The following is a 20,277-nucleotide window of genomic DNA, read 5'->3' on the forward strand; positions in this document are numbered from 1 at the left end:
AAAAATATAAAAAATTGTTAAGTTTTCCTGAAAATAATAGAAACTTGTAAAACATCTGAACACTTAACATTAATAATAATAAATTTCCGTTTGTATCCGGCTATAAGGGCGTATTCAGTCATTTATCTCGGATTTATCATTTATCTTAGATACATGTGTGACAAAATAAAAACACAATGCAAATACATATTCTATGTTTCACACGTAATTTTTGTATTAATTTTTTTGTACGTACATATATAAATCGTTAACTTGATCTTTTAATTGTATATTCTTTTATTTGAAATATATGTTTCAATTTTAGTTTTGTAATGTGCTCTAACACAATTTTATCATTTATCTACATACGAAGAATGTAATTCTAATAAGAGCAAATGTAATAAAGAGCATTGCGTACCAATAGCGTCCAGGAATTCCAGGAGGGCTGGACCGGCGTGCTGATTGTTGTACATCTCCTCCTCTGTCCTCTGACCAGATCGGCAATACAGCACGCCAACTTTGTACCTGTTGGATAATCCCTGTTCGTCCAGCCTCGCCAGTGCTTCCTCGGCGGCGGGTGTGCCGAGCCTCAGACATCCCAATTGCACTTCAGGCGCAACAAGTTCCAGAAGTTCCCTGGTGGGCGGCCGACCTTGTGGCCTGATGCCGAGAGCCTCCTCCGGCACAGAGCCGCGTAACGTTAGTAACTCTGATGTACGCACAATCACGCGGTACTGACTGACGTCCTTGCGGATACTGATGGCCACCGGACCTAGCTGTTCGTCCATGCCAAACCAGTTCTGATGCTCTCGTCCTGCAACAGGATATTTCGTGTTCTCTTTATATTACCCGTCTATGAGGTACTTTGAGCGAGAAACCGACTCCGTAGAATTTCACTTTAATTATTCAAATAGATCAATTTTATTTTCAGTTTGTTTCCAATTAAAAGTTTGCTTAAAAAAAATTACGCTGTATACATGCAATCACTTACGCAGACATCTTCTTTGCGTAACGAGCGAGAATTTTTTATGTAACGCAAAAAAAAAGATTTGCGCAAGTAAAGGTGCGCCCCTCGTTCGCTTACCGAGGAAGTATCGCCGGTAGTAGTGGGCCCCTTCGTCGACACTTTCAATGGGCAGGGGCCGTTTCTGCAGTGGACAAGTATTTTTCCACAAAGTCTCGCCGGGCGGTGGCTCCAACACTGAGACACCGTAAGACAATGACGGTCTGTGAATTCCGTTGCCCTGGGCGCAGCGAGTGAGGCCGACCTCGCGTTCTCCCTCGCCGCCGATTTCGTTGCGGAAAAAGGGACATGACTCTAGCAAGTCATTACCTGAAACCATCAATGAGAACGTTACACGAGTAAAGAAAAATTTTGTATTAAAGAAGGGTGGGTTAAAATAGGTCGATTTTGGTTCCAAAACTAAGCTAGGCAAAAACGATACGTTTTTTATGCAGTTGCTGAATCTGATTCTTTAAAACTTTTCAGTTTGTCGGAAAATAACACAAATGTCATGCGTACAATTCAAAAATGTAATACTCTGACACAAATTGTGAAAGCATATTTCTTCAGTATGGTTATAATATATTGACAAACATGTACATTTTATTCGTTTATCTTTGAATTAACGTTCCAAAACTACATTATTTTCATGTTATTTGTTTCATTACCTATAAATTCTATTATTTTAATGTTATCGAGACATGTTAAATACACAGAAAAAAAAAGTAATATAGCCAATACATATGTGATTGCGAGCTGCCAACTACATAAAATACTCAATACAATAATATTTGCAAGTACAATGTTGATACTGCAATAACATATATTATTGTATTGAGTATATCTGTAATTGGCAGGCCAATAACATTTCTTATTGAATATATTACTTTTTTTTTCAGTGTATCAATTTAACACAAAACCGTTTGTAAAAATTGATTTTAATCATAAATACAAATTCTCTCCTATGTGGATTCTCTCAAATCTTTTCGTGTAATTGGCTTCTTTTTCTTAATGTACCTTTTCCGTCGCCGGCGTCCTCCTCGGGCGTCTCGTCGGGAGTGGATGCTCGCAGCGCGCTGGCAGCGGACGCCCCAGTGGCCGTGTTTCTCCTCCTCGCAAGAAGAATCCCTCGGAGCTTCGCGGCGTAGCCTAGATTCGCTGTCAACGATTGGCAATCGTAATGGGCAAAGGCGCGTCTCCGGTGCCGCTCCTCCACGTCGGCCGACACCACTGGGCTGGCGCACGTCTCCTCCATCGCCCGCGGTGGCTTGCCGCCCCACAATCTGTTCAACTTCAGCCGCAACTTCGGACTGGAACCGGCGCCGGTCGGGCCGCAGACCTCGTCCACGTCGAGCGGCTGACCGGACGCGTCCTGCTGATGGACGCGGCGCAGATAGTCACCGGTGACAGCGCCGCGCTGCTCCGCTGGTCGAAAGTCCTGCAGCATAGCGAAGAAGTTCTCGCCGTTTGTGATGGACTGCGCCACTACGTCGATGCTTCCTGCAATGGGGGGGCGAGAAACGTTGAGGGAAACGCATGTACAACATTTTCCAAGTAGCACGACTGAGATCTCTCTTTCGAGGATTGAACTTTAAATGGAAAAAATATGAAGACATCACGAAGATTCAAAGTCACATCAGGATCATATTGTCGTAAACGCGGCGAAAATATTCTTTCGTTTAATCAGTTAAATGAAGAAAAAAAAAAGAAAAGAAAAGGTAACGAAGTTTCCTCTATAAAATTACTTTTAATAAACGGGGAGATCTTTGTTGACTCTTCAAACTCGAGGTTCTTATAGAAAAAGTTTGTCTCGTACCATGGGAACCATACTCCCTCCTGAGAGGCGTCTCTGGCACCCTGGAGGCAGGATCCGGACTGTGCGGAAGCTCCAGACTGGAGTTGGACCTGTGAAGGGCCAATCCACGGCCCACGCGGCTCACCGGCCCGCCGTTGCCGCCGCCGTTCATTGACAGACTCGCGATCATCTCTTCATTCTGTCAACAGAACAGAAAGCGGAAACGTAAGAAACGGATGATGACGTATACGACAGGCGCACACCTAGGTAACGAGATATCCTACGTTCGTTTGTTAAATCATTAAATATACGTTTCCTTCGCATTCGTTTGAAAGCAAGAAACTGGCTGGTCGCTCGCCACGCGGCTCAAGTGCACATAAAGCCTTAAGTGTCTCTAAACAAGCGCAAACTAGGACGACTAATTAGAGTCATCGAGCCTTTCGCGGTTGCGCTTGGCACTTGGCACGTAAACACACACACACACACACACGCTGGTAAAAGTATACCCGAGGGCACTACACATCCGCGCGACGAGTTCATTCATCCTGCGAAGTGGCCTCTCGCTGCCGCTGGCGACTTTTCTCCTGTTTCTCCCTCTTAATTAAATTGGCCCTTAATTACGAGCAAGACCGACGAGACGGTACGTCGGATTAAAAGGAACGCGAGTTTCGCTCGTTATCGCCGGATTTCTGAATTAAAAAGAAAAATCACATATCTTTCATCCCCACCCCCTTTCATTTTATTGTTTACAGTATAATTGTCCTAGAACAATCTCATTATCCACCGCGCTTTAAACATCGCGCTACTTCCAACGGGAAACTTTAATTACCAAATTCGATGAGTTTTTTCCCCCGTTTTACATTTATTGCGTATATATCTTTACGTATAACTCATACCACGGTGTTTATCGCGTACATAAATTCGTTTAACGTATATGAGTTTCTTTTATACGCGCGTACGTTTCAAATTACAGTTTCTCGACTCGACAAAATTGAAGAACATGAATTTCGCTTCCAATTGAACTCTCAAAGGGGAGATCACGAGAGCGCTTCTGGCTGGTATTCGGACTGGCGCCGTCTGGCTCTCTCTCTCTCTCTCTCTCTCTCTCTCTCTCTCTCGCTCTCCTTTCCGCGTTTAATTAGCCCCGTTCCAGATCCCCGAAGTGCATTGTATATAGTAATATCGTCTACGCAACGCGAGAGAGCGCGTCGCGCCGGGGGGACGCCGAGGAACGCATGCACCTGATGCGCCCGCCGACTGGCCGGCCGGGACCGAATTAGCCGGGTACCGTTGACCGTTTCGCCAAACACTGTCCGGTGAATGGGTCGTTCGCATTGTTAACCCCTCCGAGGGCTTACGCCTCACGAATCGTTCGTTGCGCTGCACGCGCGGACAGCCGATCGGCATTGCGTGTCGCCGCCGATCCGGGTATTATATTATTTCGGCGGCACGCACCACGACGAGCGTATCCGGGAACAAACACGCGCACGCCTCCGCCGCCGCCGCCGCCTCCTCGAATGTCCGGCAGTTCAGGTCGTTTCATTTAACCTTGGCAAACGTTCGCTTCGCAGATCCGAATTCTCAGCGCGCAAAGAGAACGCGACCTCTTTTCCCTTCGGACGCCCTCAAAACGCCGTCGCATACCTTTTCACCTGATCTTAATTTTCGGCCGAGATCAAACGTTTTATGCATATTTTTCCCCCCGACCACGGCCCCGCTACATTTGCGAAACTTCAAAGGCGAAACTTTTTTTTTTTACCACGGGATTTACTTAAAGTTTTTCTCTCTTCCTCTCAGCAAAATTAAAAAAGAAAATTATTACAATAAATGTATCTAATAATAGTATTTCCGTATAAGTACACATCTCTTTTTTTTTTAATAATAAGACCCGAAGGTTTATTCAATAACTTCGTACGGCTCTCTCGGAAGGCTGCTACAGCCCTAATTTTCCCTCGTCGTCGCGTCAGTCGCGGATGAAAGGGTGCGGTCACGCCGTTCTGCATCCATTGTGTCCGTACCGGATGCATACATACGTTACATCGCGTACGTACGACAGCGCCGCATTAATTCGAGCTCGCGTGTCGATGCCGAACTTCGGCCACGGGCGATGAAGCGATGAGTGACGGCGCGTCGCGAGAAGGGGAAAAAAAAGAAAGAAAAGAGAAAAGAAAAACGGGAGCTCCGGACCCTCCGGTGGTATTCGGGCACCGAGAGCGGCCCCGTGATCATCGGGGAACGCCGGTGGCCCCGTTGCATTCCGCGCATTCCGCGCGTCGCCCTCCGCCACCGCTCGCTCGCTCGCTCGCTCGCTCCGTAGTTTCGTATGCACCGGATGCGCGGCGACGACGACGGCTCGACGACGTCTGGCCTAGCCGGGAATAAACGGACACGTCTCAAATATTTCGTCAGGCTGACGCGAGAGGGAAAAAAAATCGGCGCGGTTAAACTGAGCACAAAGTAAAATGTGTAACTTTATTAATCGCGCGAAGAATCTTTCGACGCATTCGGCCCTCTCAGAAAGGATTTTCGATACCAAGGCAAAAAGTATTCTCGCGACATATTTAATCTTATTGCCATCTCACGTAGTATAAAAATAAAACAAGATTAAGATTTAAATCAGAAATTCTTTTATCTTCAGATCGGTTTACTCTTAAATCTAGAATATCATAAGAGATTGTCACAAATTTTTACTAAATCATTGCAAGAAAATTAATTAAGATGGCATCAAAAGTCATTTTGTTCTAGATTTAAAAACTGTCCATTTAAGAATAGAAGATTTTATGATCTAAGAGTAACAGCGTTAGATCCAGAAATCTTTTCTGCGGAGTTGTCATCGGCGAACAAGTCTTGCGGAAAATAATTTCCCTGGTCGCTTATTGTTTCGTCACTTCCGGATTGCAAAATCCGAAGCAGACGTCCAGCGAAGGATGGTAAATTATCCTCCGTGAAAGAGAGAGATTAGGAAAAGGTGAGGAAACTTCGGCTTATTGCACGCTGACGACGACTTCGAACGAGTCGAAACGTTCCGTCTTTGCGATTAACAAAATTGTACCTTTATATTTTATTTCACGCTCGGTTTCTTAGTCGCTCCGTTCACTCTCGCTGAATTTCGAGAGTCCTTGACAATTATTTATTGCTTCAAATATTGTACCTTCACTCTCGTTACCGCGATGATGAAAATCCAACCGCAGACATTTCGCGAGGTACCAGCGGCGCTGCTGAACTCGATTTTATACACACTGCTTCTCTCATATATCTCCGTAACTTTACGCTTACATATGCAACCACAGTAAACTGCTGTGGAATGCGCAATTAGATGGGATAGAATTCATGTTAGCCGGAAATCCGCGTTGTGTAAGATTTATTGTCAGAATTATAGAATGTGCAAAATGATTGTAACATAAAATTATTTTTATTTAAAAAAAAGAATATTGCACCAATTAATGAACAAATAAGACGCACTGTACCAGCCAATTTTAAAGAAATTTTCGAGTAAAAAAAATATCACATCTTCAAGTTATTAACGTTTTCCTTTTAAAATTTCTCAAAAATTCCAGTTAATTTGCAATTAATTACCTTTAAGTTTTAATGCTTTTTTAAAATTTTCTTAATTTTAAAAGAAGAACTTTTGAAAATTATTTATTATATTATTCCTCTGTCCACAACGTTAAATAAATACAGTATTGATTTCGATGTCACGAATTATCATTAAAGCGCCGCTCGATTTTTCACATTCCCGTTTCGACATGCATCGCGAAAGCCTCGGCGCTCATCCGCCTGCGGATCGCATCTTTCGGAGAGAGGAGCGGAATGGGGGAGAAGGGGGGTAATAATGACGGGCGCAGACCCTCGCGCAGGCGATCGCAGAATACCAGATGCCTCTGTGGAGGATTCGCCTGCCTCCCGTCTCGTGGCACCCCCTACAAGACGCGTATGCAATACGCTTGGGTACGCTCGGCGACGCGACGCGTGGGTTAAACTGCACCGCGCGTATTATTACGTACGAGATACGCGCGCGCGCGCGCGAGAAAACGAGTAGCCGCGCGACCTGCATAACAGCCGGGTCTCTCTCTCTCTATCTCCCGGGGTGGCCTGTACGGTGTAGTTTATACCGCTCTCGCGCCTACGTCACGTGCGAAATGCGTTTTAAACGCGCGCGGCACCGGCGTCGTTCCTTTCTCAGAGGTCTTTCGCGGAGAAGACGATCTTCTTGCGACCTCTCCGCCGCCGGAGATACACAGCTGTTCTAGAATTACCGGAGATTCCCTACCGAAACGATCATTACCGTTGTATTACAGCGAGTTCGCTTTAATAAGGAGGCTGGATCGAACGAGGCTCGCTTAACTTATTCCATTTTCAACGCGGAGTTAAAAGAAATTAATTAAATTAAGCGAATTCATTCTCTCGCACGCCGTTCATCGTTTTTTTAAAAATCATTTTATTTAACATTTCTATTTAAATAAATAAAAAGATGTAACACGAGGCGAAAAAACCACGCGGACGAAAGAACGCGAGGAAATGAGCCCCGGCGGGATTCTGCGGGTAGCCGGCGAGGCGATAATGGAGAAGAAACTTAAGAACCAATCCCACGGTCAAGCCGAGTTGACTCATCGGGCACTCGACTCGCCAAGGACAACCGTGTCCGTAAGCCCCGTTCCGCCGGAAGGAAACACTTACGTTCTCGCCGTAAACAGCCGCGCCGCGATCGTATCGAGCGATAATAATCCGAATCGCACTGACTCAATCGCATCGGCGGACTCATCGTACGATATGTCGAGCGTCGTGCGTAAAGGGGGACACGTTCGGTTACGTGAGTTTAACATTCCGAATGTATCGGGAATGACTCGGTCCAGTATCTATCGATACTGGTGACATATCTTTCGATAAAATTCATCGAAGTACAACGTAATGTACTATATATTATCAATTTTCCTTTTCTGCGATGTGCAATTTATTTGATCCGTAAAAAATACTTTGTATCGTGTTAAACTTCTAACGCAGATGCGTGTTAACATATCGTCGTTATGTTAAATTAACATTAACTATTTTCAAGAGTCAAGATAACACAATTTATATGTAAATAAAACTTCAGTTTTCGGCGACATATTTCATGTTGTAGTGAAATAAATTGTGTTACTTTTCCTTTCATAATGGTTATCATATGTTAAATGGATATATTTCTCGTGTTATCAATCATAAAGAGTTCCCGCCCAAGTTTGAATATATACATATTATGTCAATTTAACATTTTAATTTTAGCGAAAACTATAAAAATAACTTCTTTCAAATGTTAAAATAAAATTTCATTTTGGTTACATTTAACATTGTACACGTGTCAATTTAACACAAACACCGCTGCCTGATCTCGTCCAACTGTTAAATTTTTGTGTTAATCTCTTACATATATATTATTTGTGTTACCCTTTAACATATTTGCTTTACGCTAAATTGACGCAAAAGTTTGAGCGGATAAACTCGGGGACATGTGAAATGTGTGTTAAATTTCACACAAAACTTTTTACAGTGTACGCAATCCTACGAATTGAATTTGAGGTGAAAAAAGTTGAAACCGAGAAAGAGATAAATAACTATGCGCTTACATAAAATCACGTTGTAAACAGAAACAAAATTCGATATTCCAGCGTGGCGTAACGGAACGAGGAACAAAGATGCCGGCAAAGAAAAGAAATAGAGGAGCTCTCAGCGTTTTACAATTCTACGTGCGTGTTTACCGTCTTGCGACTCATTGCGCAACGTACGGAGGGGATTAAGGGATCCGGGCGATGAGTGGACGCTGTGTATCGACGACATGACGAGCTCCGGCGACTTGCATCAGCGAATCGGCGCGTAATCGGCGGGGCGGGGGGGGGGGAGGCTTACGCGCGTTTCGTCGCGTCTTTGTTCGGTAACAGCTGTTCCGCGCGCGTTTTCCTCCTTCACGTGCGATCGAGCACGGCCTTGTGTACGCGCGCGCCACTGCAAATCTAAGTGTTTTATTTTAAAACGCTTAAAATGTTTAAATCCTTGTAGTCACCTTTTAAGCGTTTAGAAACATATTTATTTTGACGTGGATTTAATGCATTTAAAGTGTTTAAACACACACATGCATTCTTAAAAAATGCAAAAATGCTTCGATTCCAGGAGATTTTATACTCTAAAGAAAAATTTTCATAATTCCGCTCATCTAATTTTTCTCGATTTCTTTTTATAGACTGACATATTTCAGTCTAATATTATATGTCGATGGCGAAATTAGACTTCTTTCCGCGGTCTCGATAAGCTCCTTTCATTTAAACAGCAAGTGCATTTTGTTCACAAGAAAACCACGTAGCGGTGGATATTTCTATCTATAAGTGTTTTACTTTAACACGGTTTTAGTGTTTTCTATTCTGCGTATATAATGCTTAAAAACACAAGTAAACGTATTGTTTATGTAAAACGTATTAAACGTATTATAAATAAAACTTGATGTTTCAATCCGATGTATAAAACAGTTATCCTGTTTCATTTTCATATATTTGATCCGATAAAAACACTTTAGTGTTTTGTTTCTAAACGCTTTATAAAACACTTAGATTTGGAGGGCGCGCGCGTACATACACGTGGTGATTTATGCGCCGGTTCCCGCGGACTCGGACACAACGTGGATCGCGTAATACGCGAACGGGATGCAGGATGATTAACGCGAAAACAAAAGCGCGTTTAAACACGCGGCACACGGCGCGCTGCGTTTAATGCGCCACGCACCGAGCGATTATTGGCGATTATTTATCGCTCGGTTTCCACGGTTAATTGGAATCTCCCGCTGCAAGTTGGAAAATAATAAAATGATTACTCGAATAACGGTGAGGCTTGCGCGTTTTCTTTTTCCTAGAATTCTTCATATAAAATGGCAAGATCGTAAAGTAAAACGGTTTATATGTAAAGCGCGTCTTACGCGCCGCTAACCGACATCGCGCGCGCGCGCGCTTCGTCCGCGCGGACGTGATCCTCGACGGGAGGGCAGCGCCGACAAAGTCGCGCGACGAGAGGGAGAACGACAGCCGATGCTGCACGTTCCACGGCCACTCCGGGAGATAAGGGAGACCACCTTCGAACTACCGAGAAGCTCTCGCGATGCCTCGCGATAAATGCTCGCGGACGGTCGTCACACGCGCGCGGGCGAGTGGCCCCGCGGGTGGCTGATTACGACGAGGCGAGTACGTAAAAGGGAGTCTGAAATCCGCGAGAAGATCCCCAGGATCCACGGATGCCGCCGTATTTAATGCGCGAGGCCGGATTATTCGCGACTGTTTATGAGCGGCGATTATTTATCGCGAAGAGCACTTGTTATCGGCAAGAGTTCACGGATTTTCCGGGAATTCTTAGTTTTCTCTCTTTTTTTTTTTTAATTTAAAATTCTCTGGTGAGATCGAAAAATTGTTTAATGCCGTTTTGAATTAATTTATTTGACTCATACCTATATCTTTTTATACTTCGTAATTATACAAATATAAAAAAGCTACTCTCTCTGCACCGAAACAAATTTTTGCTGATGTGAATAGATTTTTCGATGTCACAATCAAAATGTATCACTAATTTCTGTATAGCTAGAATTTTGGCTGTCACGTATAGAATTTGTAAACTCAGCTTCTTTCGGTTAGGTTGATTAAGTGCAATACATATACATATCACAGTATTTGCTAAATATTCATCTGCCTCAGCTCATTTTTACCCACGTGTAATTTTTGTTGAAGTTGCAAGATCATTTTCTTAAGTGTGAAGTTCTAAATATTAAATTTCAGAAAATAATATAAAAAGAAAAAATGTATAGGAATTAAATATAATCTGCTCACAATATATGGATTTCTACATTGGAAGCACAGAACTTAACAAGTGATTAAACACACATTGTTAATTTAGAACGATGTATTATCACCTTTTTTAAAATCTTGCAACTTTAGCAAAAATTATATGTGTGTAAAATCCAACCGAGATAGATGAATAATTAATAAATACTTTGATATGTATTACACCTAATCAATCTAGAAGCAAAATTTTCAAATTCTATGACACCAAAAATTCCAGCAGATACAAAAATTGGCAATACATTTTGGCTGCGATATCAAGAAATCTGTCTGTATCAGCAAAAAATTTTTTTAGATGTAGGTACGTGCGTCATATTTCTTGCTAATCGATTTCGCATTACCAAGAAAAAAAAAAAAGATCGAAGAAGCAATTTCGCCGGAAAGAGAGACGGAGAGATTGAAATTTGAAAGTGAAATTCCACAGATTTCCACGCGTCCCAATAAGATCCACCATTTTCAAGGGACAGCACATAAATTCCCTGAAGAATTCCAGGTTTGATTCGGCGAAACTGAGAAGAAAAGGAGAAACGAGCGACGAGCGCAATCACGAAAGTGGCGATCCACCCGCCACGGCGGCCGGCGCACCTTCAGGAATTTCCTACGCTTCGTTTGCCTGGGAGAGAAATCCCCGGCAACACCCCTTGGCGTGCCGGTGTATCGAATTCCTCTTCGTCGACGATCAGCGAGCGTGTCGTCGGCCGGCGGGGAGGAGGCTTTTCCGCGCGCGCTCGCGCCTGTGGGAATGCTCGCGGTGCGTGCAACCGCGGTGCGTGCGACCGCGTGTTTTCGCATCATCATCGGGTAAGGATCGGTCCCGCAGGTAGGTCGCGCAGGTGGATCGTCCGCGCATCCGTCCCCCGTTCTCTCTTTCTCTCTCGATATCGGATGTCCGCTTCGATAGGTTTCACGGATGGTCCGCGCGCCGCCCGTGCACCATGTTCCGCCGAGCGGAACCGAGCGGGTACTCCCATTTATTCTCGCTCGCATTTCCGTGCCCGGGAGTCGGTCTAAAATTATCGGTTCTGACATATTTGTCTGTCGTTGCGTTCGAGAAAACGAGAAACTCGTGCGGAACGAGGAAAGTTCCCCCCAGCTATACATAGGAGGCTCCAAAGTACATTCTACAACAGCGCGATAATTCGCGTACGACGGGATTGATATACGATTTTATGTGAGATAAAATTGGTTTCCGTTTAGAATAGATTCACTTAGAAAAGAGAATAGCTCAAGTATATAAAAAGTTTTATATATATAGTTGCATTACAAGTCTGAACATAATTTTGCCAGATCCCATCGAAACTGTTTCTCGAAAATTTTGCATCCAGTTAGATCTTTAGATACTTCAGCAAAACCGTTGTGTTATTTTACGGCGTTATGTAAAATGTTGAATAAATCTATCGACTATGCGCGCGGGCATCGCGGAAAATTACTGGAAGCGGTTGCGCGAAATTTATGCTTCTCTTTCTCTCAAGATATTAAGTTTACATGAGACCGTGCGATGCGTTGCGTCTCCCACAAGAGCAAATATATAAGCGACCGGCTATCTCTCGACGATCGCGCGCGGATAGAGGAGTGCATCGTTAAATATTGCTCAACGTTCCTTCAGACGAGCCTCTCGATCGCGGAGGAGCGCTTCCTTCTCCGCTCCCGTGGCCGTCGCTAATTAATTAATTAAATTCACGGTGCGCGCGGAGAAGCGCGTGTTGCGCCGTGCGATGGGAAACACACAATATCACCGATAGGGAGAGATCCAGTGGGGAAATCGCGAGCGGCGGCGCCGCGGCTCGCGATGCCTTTCGCACCGTATCTCTCTCGATAACGCGAGGAGAGCCGCCGCCAGTTATCCCACAACAATTTCTTAAACGGCACGGTGCGGCGTGTGCGCGCGCGCGGAACGCGCGTATACGAACTAGTTATGTAAATGCACGCCGCGCGCATTCCCGACGCCGATCTACGAGCGATCGGAATGTCCGTTTCAGAATGCGTCCGTGAATCGCATTCTTCCATAATCCTTGAGCCGCGAACGTCGGGACGTACGGGTGATGTCTGCGTTCTTTCGCCGATTAGCTGGGATCAGCGTCAACGGAGAGCGGACATCGTGTCAACATGCGCGTTTGACACGCGATACTCTTACAGAGTTAATTAAGTGAGCAGGAATTAAATGGTTGACTCAGAAAATATCCTTAATAAAGATTTCCTTTTTTTTTTTTTTACGAAGAACCAAGCGAGTCCATTTTTAAAGAAATCTGGGTTATGGCGTCAAATCATTCTCTATCAGTAGCGTTCACATTGTGAACAATTTGTTCCGGCAAGAATCAAACAGGGAGGTTCTTTAGTTTTAAATAGCTTCGTTTCCGTATCTATTATATGCCTGAAGAAAAATTATCATATCAGTGCAAAGAGAAATTTGTATAATTTGGCAAATAAGAGTGATTTGGAGAGCTAAGAAAAAATTAGGGAGAAAAGATTAAAGAAAATGTGGAATGACAAATTAGATAAAAAGAAAGAGAATAATGATAATTTGGCAAATATAAAAATTAGTTTTCATATTTTAAATAATGTTTCCTTGTTTTTTACCTCTATCATTAATAAAGTTGAAAAAAAAATAAAAATATATTATGGGATACATGGATAATAAAATTCTCGTAGAAACTGAACGAGTCTAGAAGATTTTCTTTTTCTTTTAATTGGATCTTTTATATATTAGATAATATTAATCAAGCCTTTATTACAACCTCGTTTTATATCACTTATACCTCCGGAGAAAAATTGATACGTTTACAAAATTTTGTGTGCCCTCTGGAAAAAAATCATCTTTTCCGACTTGGTTGATTTTTTAGCAAACCTCTAAATATTATATAAAAAACACATTTCTTTTAATATACAGTTTGTGTACGTTAGAAAGGAAGTACCTCGGAATTTCACGTAACATTCTACCCTCTAGAATCGAATTATGCCAACAATTACGGAACAGTTCACGCTCCCGAGAAATTCTCCGTTTTCTGCAGCGACGGCGATACGCAACGCGAGCGACTTCACACTCCGATGTATCGCCGCGAGAATCGCAAAAGTAAGCCGCGTAAAATCCGCATTGACCACGCTGTCCTTGGCCTCTCGTAAATTTAATGCGGCACGAATTCTTGCGGGGAATGAAGATTAGACGGATAGAGAAGCATCGTGGAAATTACGGCGAATTTTTCACAGGGGGAGGATCGTGCGAGATAAAAATGCGTCGTGATGCATCCTCTTTTACGACGCCACTATCGCGCGCACACGTGCGATAACATGCGACTTTTATTAGCCGCCGGGAGTTATCGCTGCCGTACGATGAGTCGACGTCCTTAGAACCCAAACGCCAAACAGAATTTTCCTGTCCTGATATTAAATCTTGGCATCGTCCGAAAAGGAAGTAGAGTAACTTTAAAAGGGATATAATAAAAAGGAATAATAAAGTGATGCATCTTTGGATATGACGAAAAATTGCAATCAATTTCCCAATCAACAATAAAAAGCGCACATTTCGCACTTATGTTAATACGTATAACTTGAGAAGTATATTAATTTCGAAAGAATTGCGTTAGCTTTTTTTTCGACGTCTGGGGCTATTTGGATTATGAAACAAAAAGTTTCCTACATTCTTTTTTTGCAAAAAGTTTTGGATGGGGTAAAAACTCGTCCCCTGAAAACTTGGAAAATTCCGTCCAAGGATCAAGTGTCAAAATACTCGTGAGAGCTCATGAAGACCCGTACGGAGAGGGAGATTGAGGGCAAGAAAAGACTTGGTTGAAGAAAAGAGATTTAACTTTCCCATCCATATTTATTCTCCCATTCTACCTCCACCCTCCGTGCGCGTTCACGTCTCGTATATATGAAATATTCAAACCGTATATATACCAGCTCGCTAGTTATTAGGACAGCATGAAAAAGGCCTGGGCAACGAGATTTTTTCATAATTACGCGAGTTTCCACCGCGGTGGGAAAAGCAGCCGTTCGCATATACCCCCCCTCCCCTCCCTCCCTCCCCGGGCGCACCTCCTCGAGCGTGAACGCACAATCCGCATAAAGATCCGCGCGCGGAGCATGGAATATTGCTTTCGCACCGTTCTCGCGAAGCCAACCGCGTAGGGCTTATAATGGGCATCGCGCTGCCGCGTGGAAAACGTTTTTCCGTTGGTTTCCGCCCGTTGATTGCGCCTCGCGCCTCCTTTATACGCGCAATGGGAAAGCCCATTATTTTGTATTTGTATTCCTTACGAGGACGGAAACGCGAGTATGGCGAAAACGGAGTATGTCGACACGCGTGTTGCCTTCTCGCGCACCCGAGGAGAGGCTTTCTCAATTTTTGTTAGCTGGAAAAATTACCCGCATTAATCACCGTCGCGTCGTTATCGCGATAAAAGTCACATCGTTGTTTGCGCATTTCGTCCGAAGGAAAAAGAAATAAAAAAGAGACGGACGGCGATAACTCTACCTTAACCGTCCCGCGCGGGAATCTTCGCGGGGTAATTACTCACTCCGAGAGGCGTGTGTGTCCATGGGCCGAAAGTCGATACGTATATTGAAAGACAAAAAAGAAAGTCGAACGCCGCGGCTACCAGTGGCACGCATCCTCCCGCAGTTTCTGGGGGGGAGAAAGAAATTCCTAGCGCGGCGAACATTAATTTCGCACGGCCCGGGGGTTTTTGTCGGTCGGGCCGCAGCTCTTCGCCGACGTAATAACATTAATGCCCTGGATACGCGCGGGAAAATTCGTTTTTCCTTTTCCGTCGGCCACACGCGGGCCCACGCAGCTCGGCGAGAAGCGCAACGCGCGCGCTCGAGCCGGCTCGCGCGTTTTTCTTTCTTTCTTTCTTTTTTCTTTTTCGCGCGAGGAGTCCTCGAGCGTGAAAAATCTCCCCGGCGGAGGAAGCGGCGGCGATAGCAAGAAAAATATTCTGCTATCGCGACTAGGAAACTCGCGCGCGTACCGAATTATGGGCGAGTATATATGAGAAACGAGAATGGACGCTAATTGTTTCCTGAAGAGAATAAACTATAACGTCGCTCCCGCTGCAGTTCCTGCTGCGCACTTCGACGAGAGCGTTGATTATCGCGAACAGATTAGGCGCGCCCGAGCGGACCCGGTAGAGTCGCTTTAATTGTGACGCAGCTGCACTTGCAAAGCTCCATCCCGGGCTTCCGAGCGTTATCATGCGTTAGATAACGTTGACCACAGTTTCTCAGCCGGAGCCCACGGGCCGTCTTAGGGTTATCGAACTTCCTTCGCGGGGGGGGGGGGAGGAGGGGCAGTTCTTCTGAATTAACGAGTTGCACGATAGAGCAAATTAATTGTGACTAATTATTCGGTTAACAAGGTCTCGGCACGTTATGACGTGGTCTCTTATCAATCGAGAGATTGATAAGCTCCTTACACAGAGAGAGAATTTTCCTATAAACTTTATGAAAATTGTAGTAGTGAGATAACATTGCATTTCGAAAAATTTCACGTGATTTTTTTCCTCATTTATCGATATCTACTATATATATTTTGTATATTAACATGGTAAAATATAAAATATTATTGTAACTAAAATATATAGTTATTCTCTGAATTGCAATTAGTCTTATCTTTATCTTCACTGATTTGCAGTGGTGTTCTCATAACTGTGGTAATTAATGAGTATTCACTGACTTTTAGTGATTTTTACTTTGGAATTGATGTATAATCACTGAAATCAGTGTATTTTCATAATTTAGAGAGTAAACTTTTGTGATTTTTTTTAAGTATGTTAAACAATTTATAATTCTTTATCGTTTTAAATAGAATAAATGCAAATATAGCGATAAACGTATACAAAATATTTTGTGTCAATTTTACAAGCATACCGTATTTTTCAGAAGATGATAACATATTACATATATATTAAATACCTAAAGTACATAAAAGCAGATTTCTATCAAATATTATTATAATTTAAAAAACTTTGGAGTAATTTTTCTTAGGCACTTTATAGAATAAGTTGCACTTTATAGAATAAGTGACTTTCTATAATTGAAAAGCTATCGTTCCTTATAATATTGATTATCCCAAGCTCATCACCACATCGCAAAATTTGTAGCAAATCTTTTAAAATGTAACAGAAAATTCTCTCCGTGTATGTTTTCTCAGGATTCTAATTACTTTACGCATTATCAGGGTTAAAATTGCATTCATGAAAGCATAAGTGCGCCAAGGCATTCAAAACGAAGGATTATGTATATTATTTAGATACACAGGAAGGGGGGAGGGGGAACTTATAGATATCTGATAACACACCGTTAAGAAATACATGGAAATCCTGATTCATGCATAAAACATGCGATAACAAATTGCGGCGCGCTATAACAGCGAAGCGTTGAGAGAGCGCGAGCGTAGCTGATTACAGAATCGCAATTCTCTCCTTCCTCGATTTATATACCTTCCCCCCTTACACCCGATGGTTGCAATAACTCGTGATGATCGTGGTGCAACAACGTACCTCGTGTTCCTGACGCGAGCGCATCGAACCGGGGCGTCCGGTCGCGGATTAATTGGCGTAATGCGATTCAAATTCGCCCGATTAAAAATTATAATTTTTCCATTGTGCGCGGGACGGTGAAACATGCAAAGCGGAATTACGTTGCGTTGTGGTAAATACGGGTTATAAGTTACAAACGAGCGCGGGAGGAAGCGAGAAATCGCGGTCGCGCGGGCTTTCTCCACCGTCTGCGGATGCAACTGCAATTTCGTTCTCATTACTTTCACAAATGTGGAGACGCGTTAGAATTGTGCGAATTGTACCGGAGCCAGAGTTCCCGAATCATCCCCAATTAATATTCACCAGCGAATTCAGGACCGGCGGAGTTTGACTCGGTGTTTGGTAAGTGCAGTAATTGGCCGGGGTGTAACGTCTCTTCCCCCGTTGTTCGCGGTATTTGTCCCGTATTAGTCGTGGTGCGTGCAACGCGGCTCGACGTTACCGCGCGCGTTAACGACGTTTCCCGTCATCCGACGTGGACGACGTAATGAGGGGTCCCCGCCGATAATGCATCCCGTGCGCGTTACTCAATACAGGGAATCGGAAATCGAGCGGCGGCGGCGGCGGCGCGCGAGGGACAGGTTCCAGAAGTCGGTGTGTTACGCACATATATATCATATTGGCGTGTTGGCGTGCGCGAATTCAAGGACGCCGGGCGCGTTTCGCATACCGGCTAATTACGCGCCCGTCCCACGGACGGACGCACCTCCGCCTGCGTGCACGCACGTCCGCCGCCGGTCCATTGCCCGGTCGAGAGAGAGAGAGAGAGAGAGACAAAGAGCGCAGTCATCGGAACAACCCCCGTTGACGGCGACAGAAGACAAAGGACGCGAATTCTCTCGCGAAACGGTCGACGGTTTCGCAATTCCCGCTCCCGCTATCGCATTCCTGCATGCTGCACGCGTGAACCCGGGGTTACGCAAGGCTTGCTGCAAGAGTCCGTCTACGTACGGCGTTTTCCGGCAACCAGGACAAAAAAAAAAAAACAATTTGAAAAAATTAGAAGGAAATATAAAGAGTTTCTTTACGCGGAGAGAATTTCGTATAAAAAGTTATGTACGATAATAGCATTCACGGATCGTAAGAAATTTCGGAGAATTATACCATAAGTAGTGTAAGTACTATGGTAATTTGATAAAAACTTTCATAATTTCTTCCTTGGTTCGCGCTTACTATTTTACCGTGGTAGTTTTTACTGTAAAATTTCTAACGTGTAGTTTGATAAGTGACAAAATATTTTGAAAGTCAGATTCTTCGTTCTTTATATCTTATATATAAAAATAATAAAATATACTTGCAAGATGCAGGTGACAGCGCCTTAAGGGAATATTCCGGTCTAGAGCGCGCAAAAAAGCGGCACAGTTTTTCTCAAGGAAAACCGCTGCGCATATCTTTCTATGTTCCTATACACATTTACTTTGTACATATTTAGTAAATATATACATATATATATAATAAATTTCGATACGGCTAAATGTTTATTAATTCTTCAATGTTAAATAATTTAAAAATCCACATACATATTCATACAATGAGAAAAAAAATATTGTTGATTTGACAAAATTTTCCAACCAAATTAAAATTTTGTCGGTTCAAGAATTTATGCATTTAACTGAAATGCACGAATTTTAATTCAAGCATTTATATAGTCAATTAAAAAACATAAATACTTGAACAGACAAAAAGTTTCATTCAGTCGGAGAATTCTGTCAAATTAACATTTTTATTCTCAGTGTATCAACCTTCTAATATTACCACAATAATATGAAATATATTTCTAATATTTACAATACAAAATAAAACAACGTATTCTCGAGCGTACCCGGATGTACATTAAAACGCGCGCGGGACACAATGGCGCATCGTAAAGTCAGTGGCGCGTCTCCCTTTGTAAGAGACCCTTGCGGCGGTCGGCCGCCGCAACGGGATAATGATTATCGTAGAGACAATAAAAGACTGCCCCCCCCCCTCCCGCGCGCGGGGTATCGAGTAATGACGAATTGTGGTGTTTATCGGGGAGAGTGGATTTCGAAGTGGAGTGGTTTCCCCGGACGATAAGCCGCCGCGGTACGTCATTCCGACACGCTGGAAAAAGACAATTAATTGCACGCGCGTCCACCGCGCGCTATCCTACGGTCCATAACCGCGGCTGTGTGTTCCATAATGCCCTCCCCTCCTCCTTCCCTTCCCATCCAGCCAAGAAGAACTTAATGTCTCGCAGCGGGATGCGAGGCGAGCGAGAGAGAATCGCACGATATTCATTTGAGCGGAGAGCGTCGATTGGCTGCCTACGTTATACTTACTTACGCCCCCCTCCCCCTCCAGGGGGGGGGGATTGCCTCGTCGTAACCTCAACAGCGTACACCGCGTTTATCCAATCTGTACAATCGGTTACACGAATAAATTGGGTTAATAACGCGCCGCGCGCGTATACAGCGCGCGAATTAATCGCCATTATCCGCGCAAGCCCGACTGCATGGCGAGAGCACGTAACGCATAATTAGCCGAGTAATTAGGTATATCTAATTTCCTCTCTCTCTCCCTCACTAGCCGTGCGCGATATTAATTGTTTCCACGCGGTACAGGTCGTTGCGTATATTGTACCCTGAATTCTCTCAGATAACGTTAAATCGCGAGGCGAGGGGTGACGTTCGACATCGCGTGAACGCTCTCGTTCGCGAGTTAACGAGATCGCGGATTAAAATCGGCGCACGCTCCCGGTCGATTAATACAAGGGGGAGGGAGAGGGGGGGGGGGAGGATGACAGGTGTAGCGTGTATCCCTGGCTCTACTCGGGTTTCCACGAGGCGCCCCGAAGTAGTAGTCGTATATCGAAGCCGCGCCGGAGGAAAAAGGGAGAGATCCTAGGACGACGAACCCGCCGCGCGCGACTTATTGGTCGCGTCGCGTCGTCCCGTAATGGATGATGAAGCCGAGCCGCTTGTTTTCCAGCAGCCAGCGTGACGATCCCGCTCATTGGAGCCGCTGAAAAACGGCCGGTCGCGCCGCGAGAGGCGTTTTATAGTCTTTCACAAACGATCTCGTCCTCTCTCTCTCTCTCTCTCTCGCTCTCTTCGCGTTAAGCGGCGGAATGCAAACAGATCCTTCACTAAGAAA

The 20,277-nt window shown here is 44.2% G+C and overlaps 1 protein-coding gene across 3 annotated transcripts in view; it reads right to left on the bottom strand.

Moving 5' to 3' along the window:
- The window catches only part of LOC105841124 (signal-induced proliferation-associated 1-like protein 2), a 70,090-nt gene that overhangs the window by 7,476 nt on the left and 42,337 nt on the right, over positions 1-20,277 (bottom strand). For all 3 annotated transcript variants that reach the window (XM_028189995.2, XM_012688251.3, XM_012688250.3), the window contains exons 2-5: positions 2,799-2,976; positions 2,000-2,482; positions 1,064-1,312; positions 398-793 (exon numbers count right to left, since the gene is read on the bottom strand). In XM_028189995.2, the coding sequence (XP_028045796.1) occupies positions 398-793; positions 1,064-1,312; positions 2,000-2,482; positions 2,799-2,967 (1,297 nt within the window). In that variant the 5' untranslated portion in view covers positions 2,968-2,976. The remainder of the gene's footprint in view (positions 1-397; positions 794-1,063; positions 1,313-1,999; positions 2,483-2,798; positions 2,977-20,277) is intronic.

The sequence above is a fragment of the Monomorium pharaonis genome, chromosome 8 (genome assembly GCF_013373865.1).
Source record: "Monomorium pharaonis isolate MP-MQ-018 chromosome 8, ASM1337386v2, whole genome shotgun sequence".
NCBI classification, from domain to species: domain Eukaryota; kingdom Metazoa; phylum Arthropoda; class Insecta; order Hymenoptera; family Formicidae; genus Monomorium; species Monomorium pharaonis.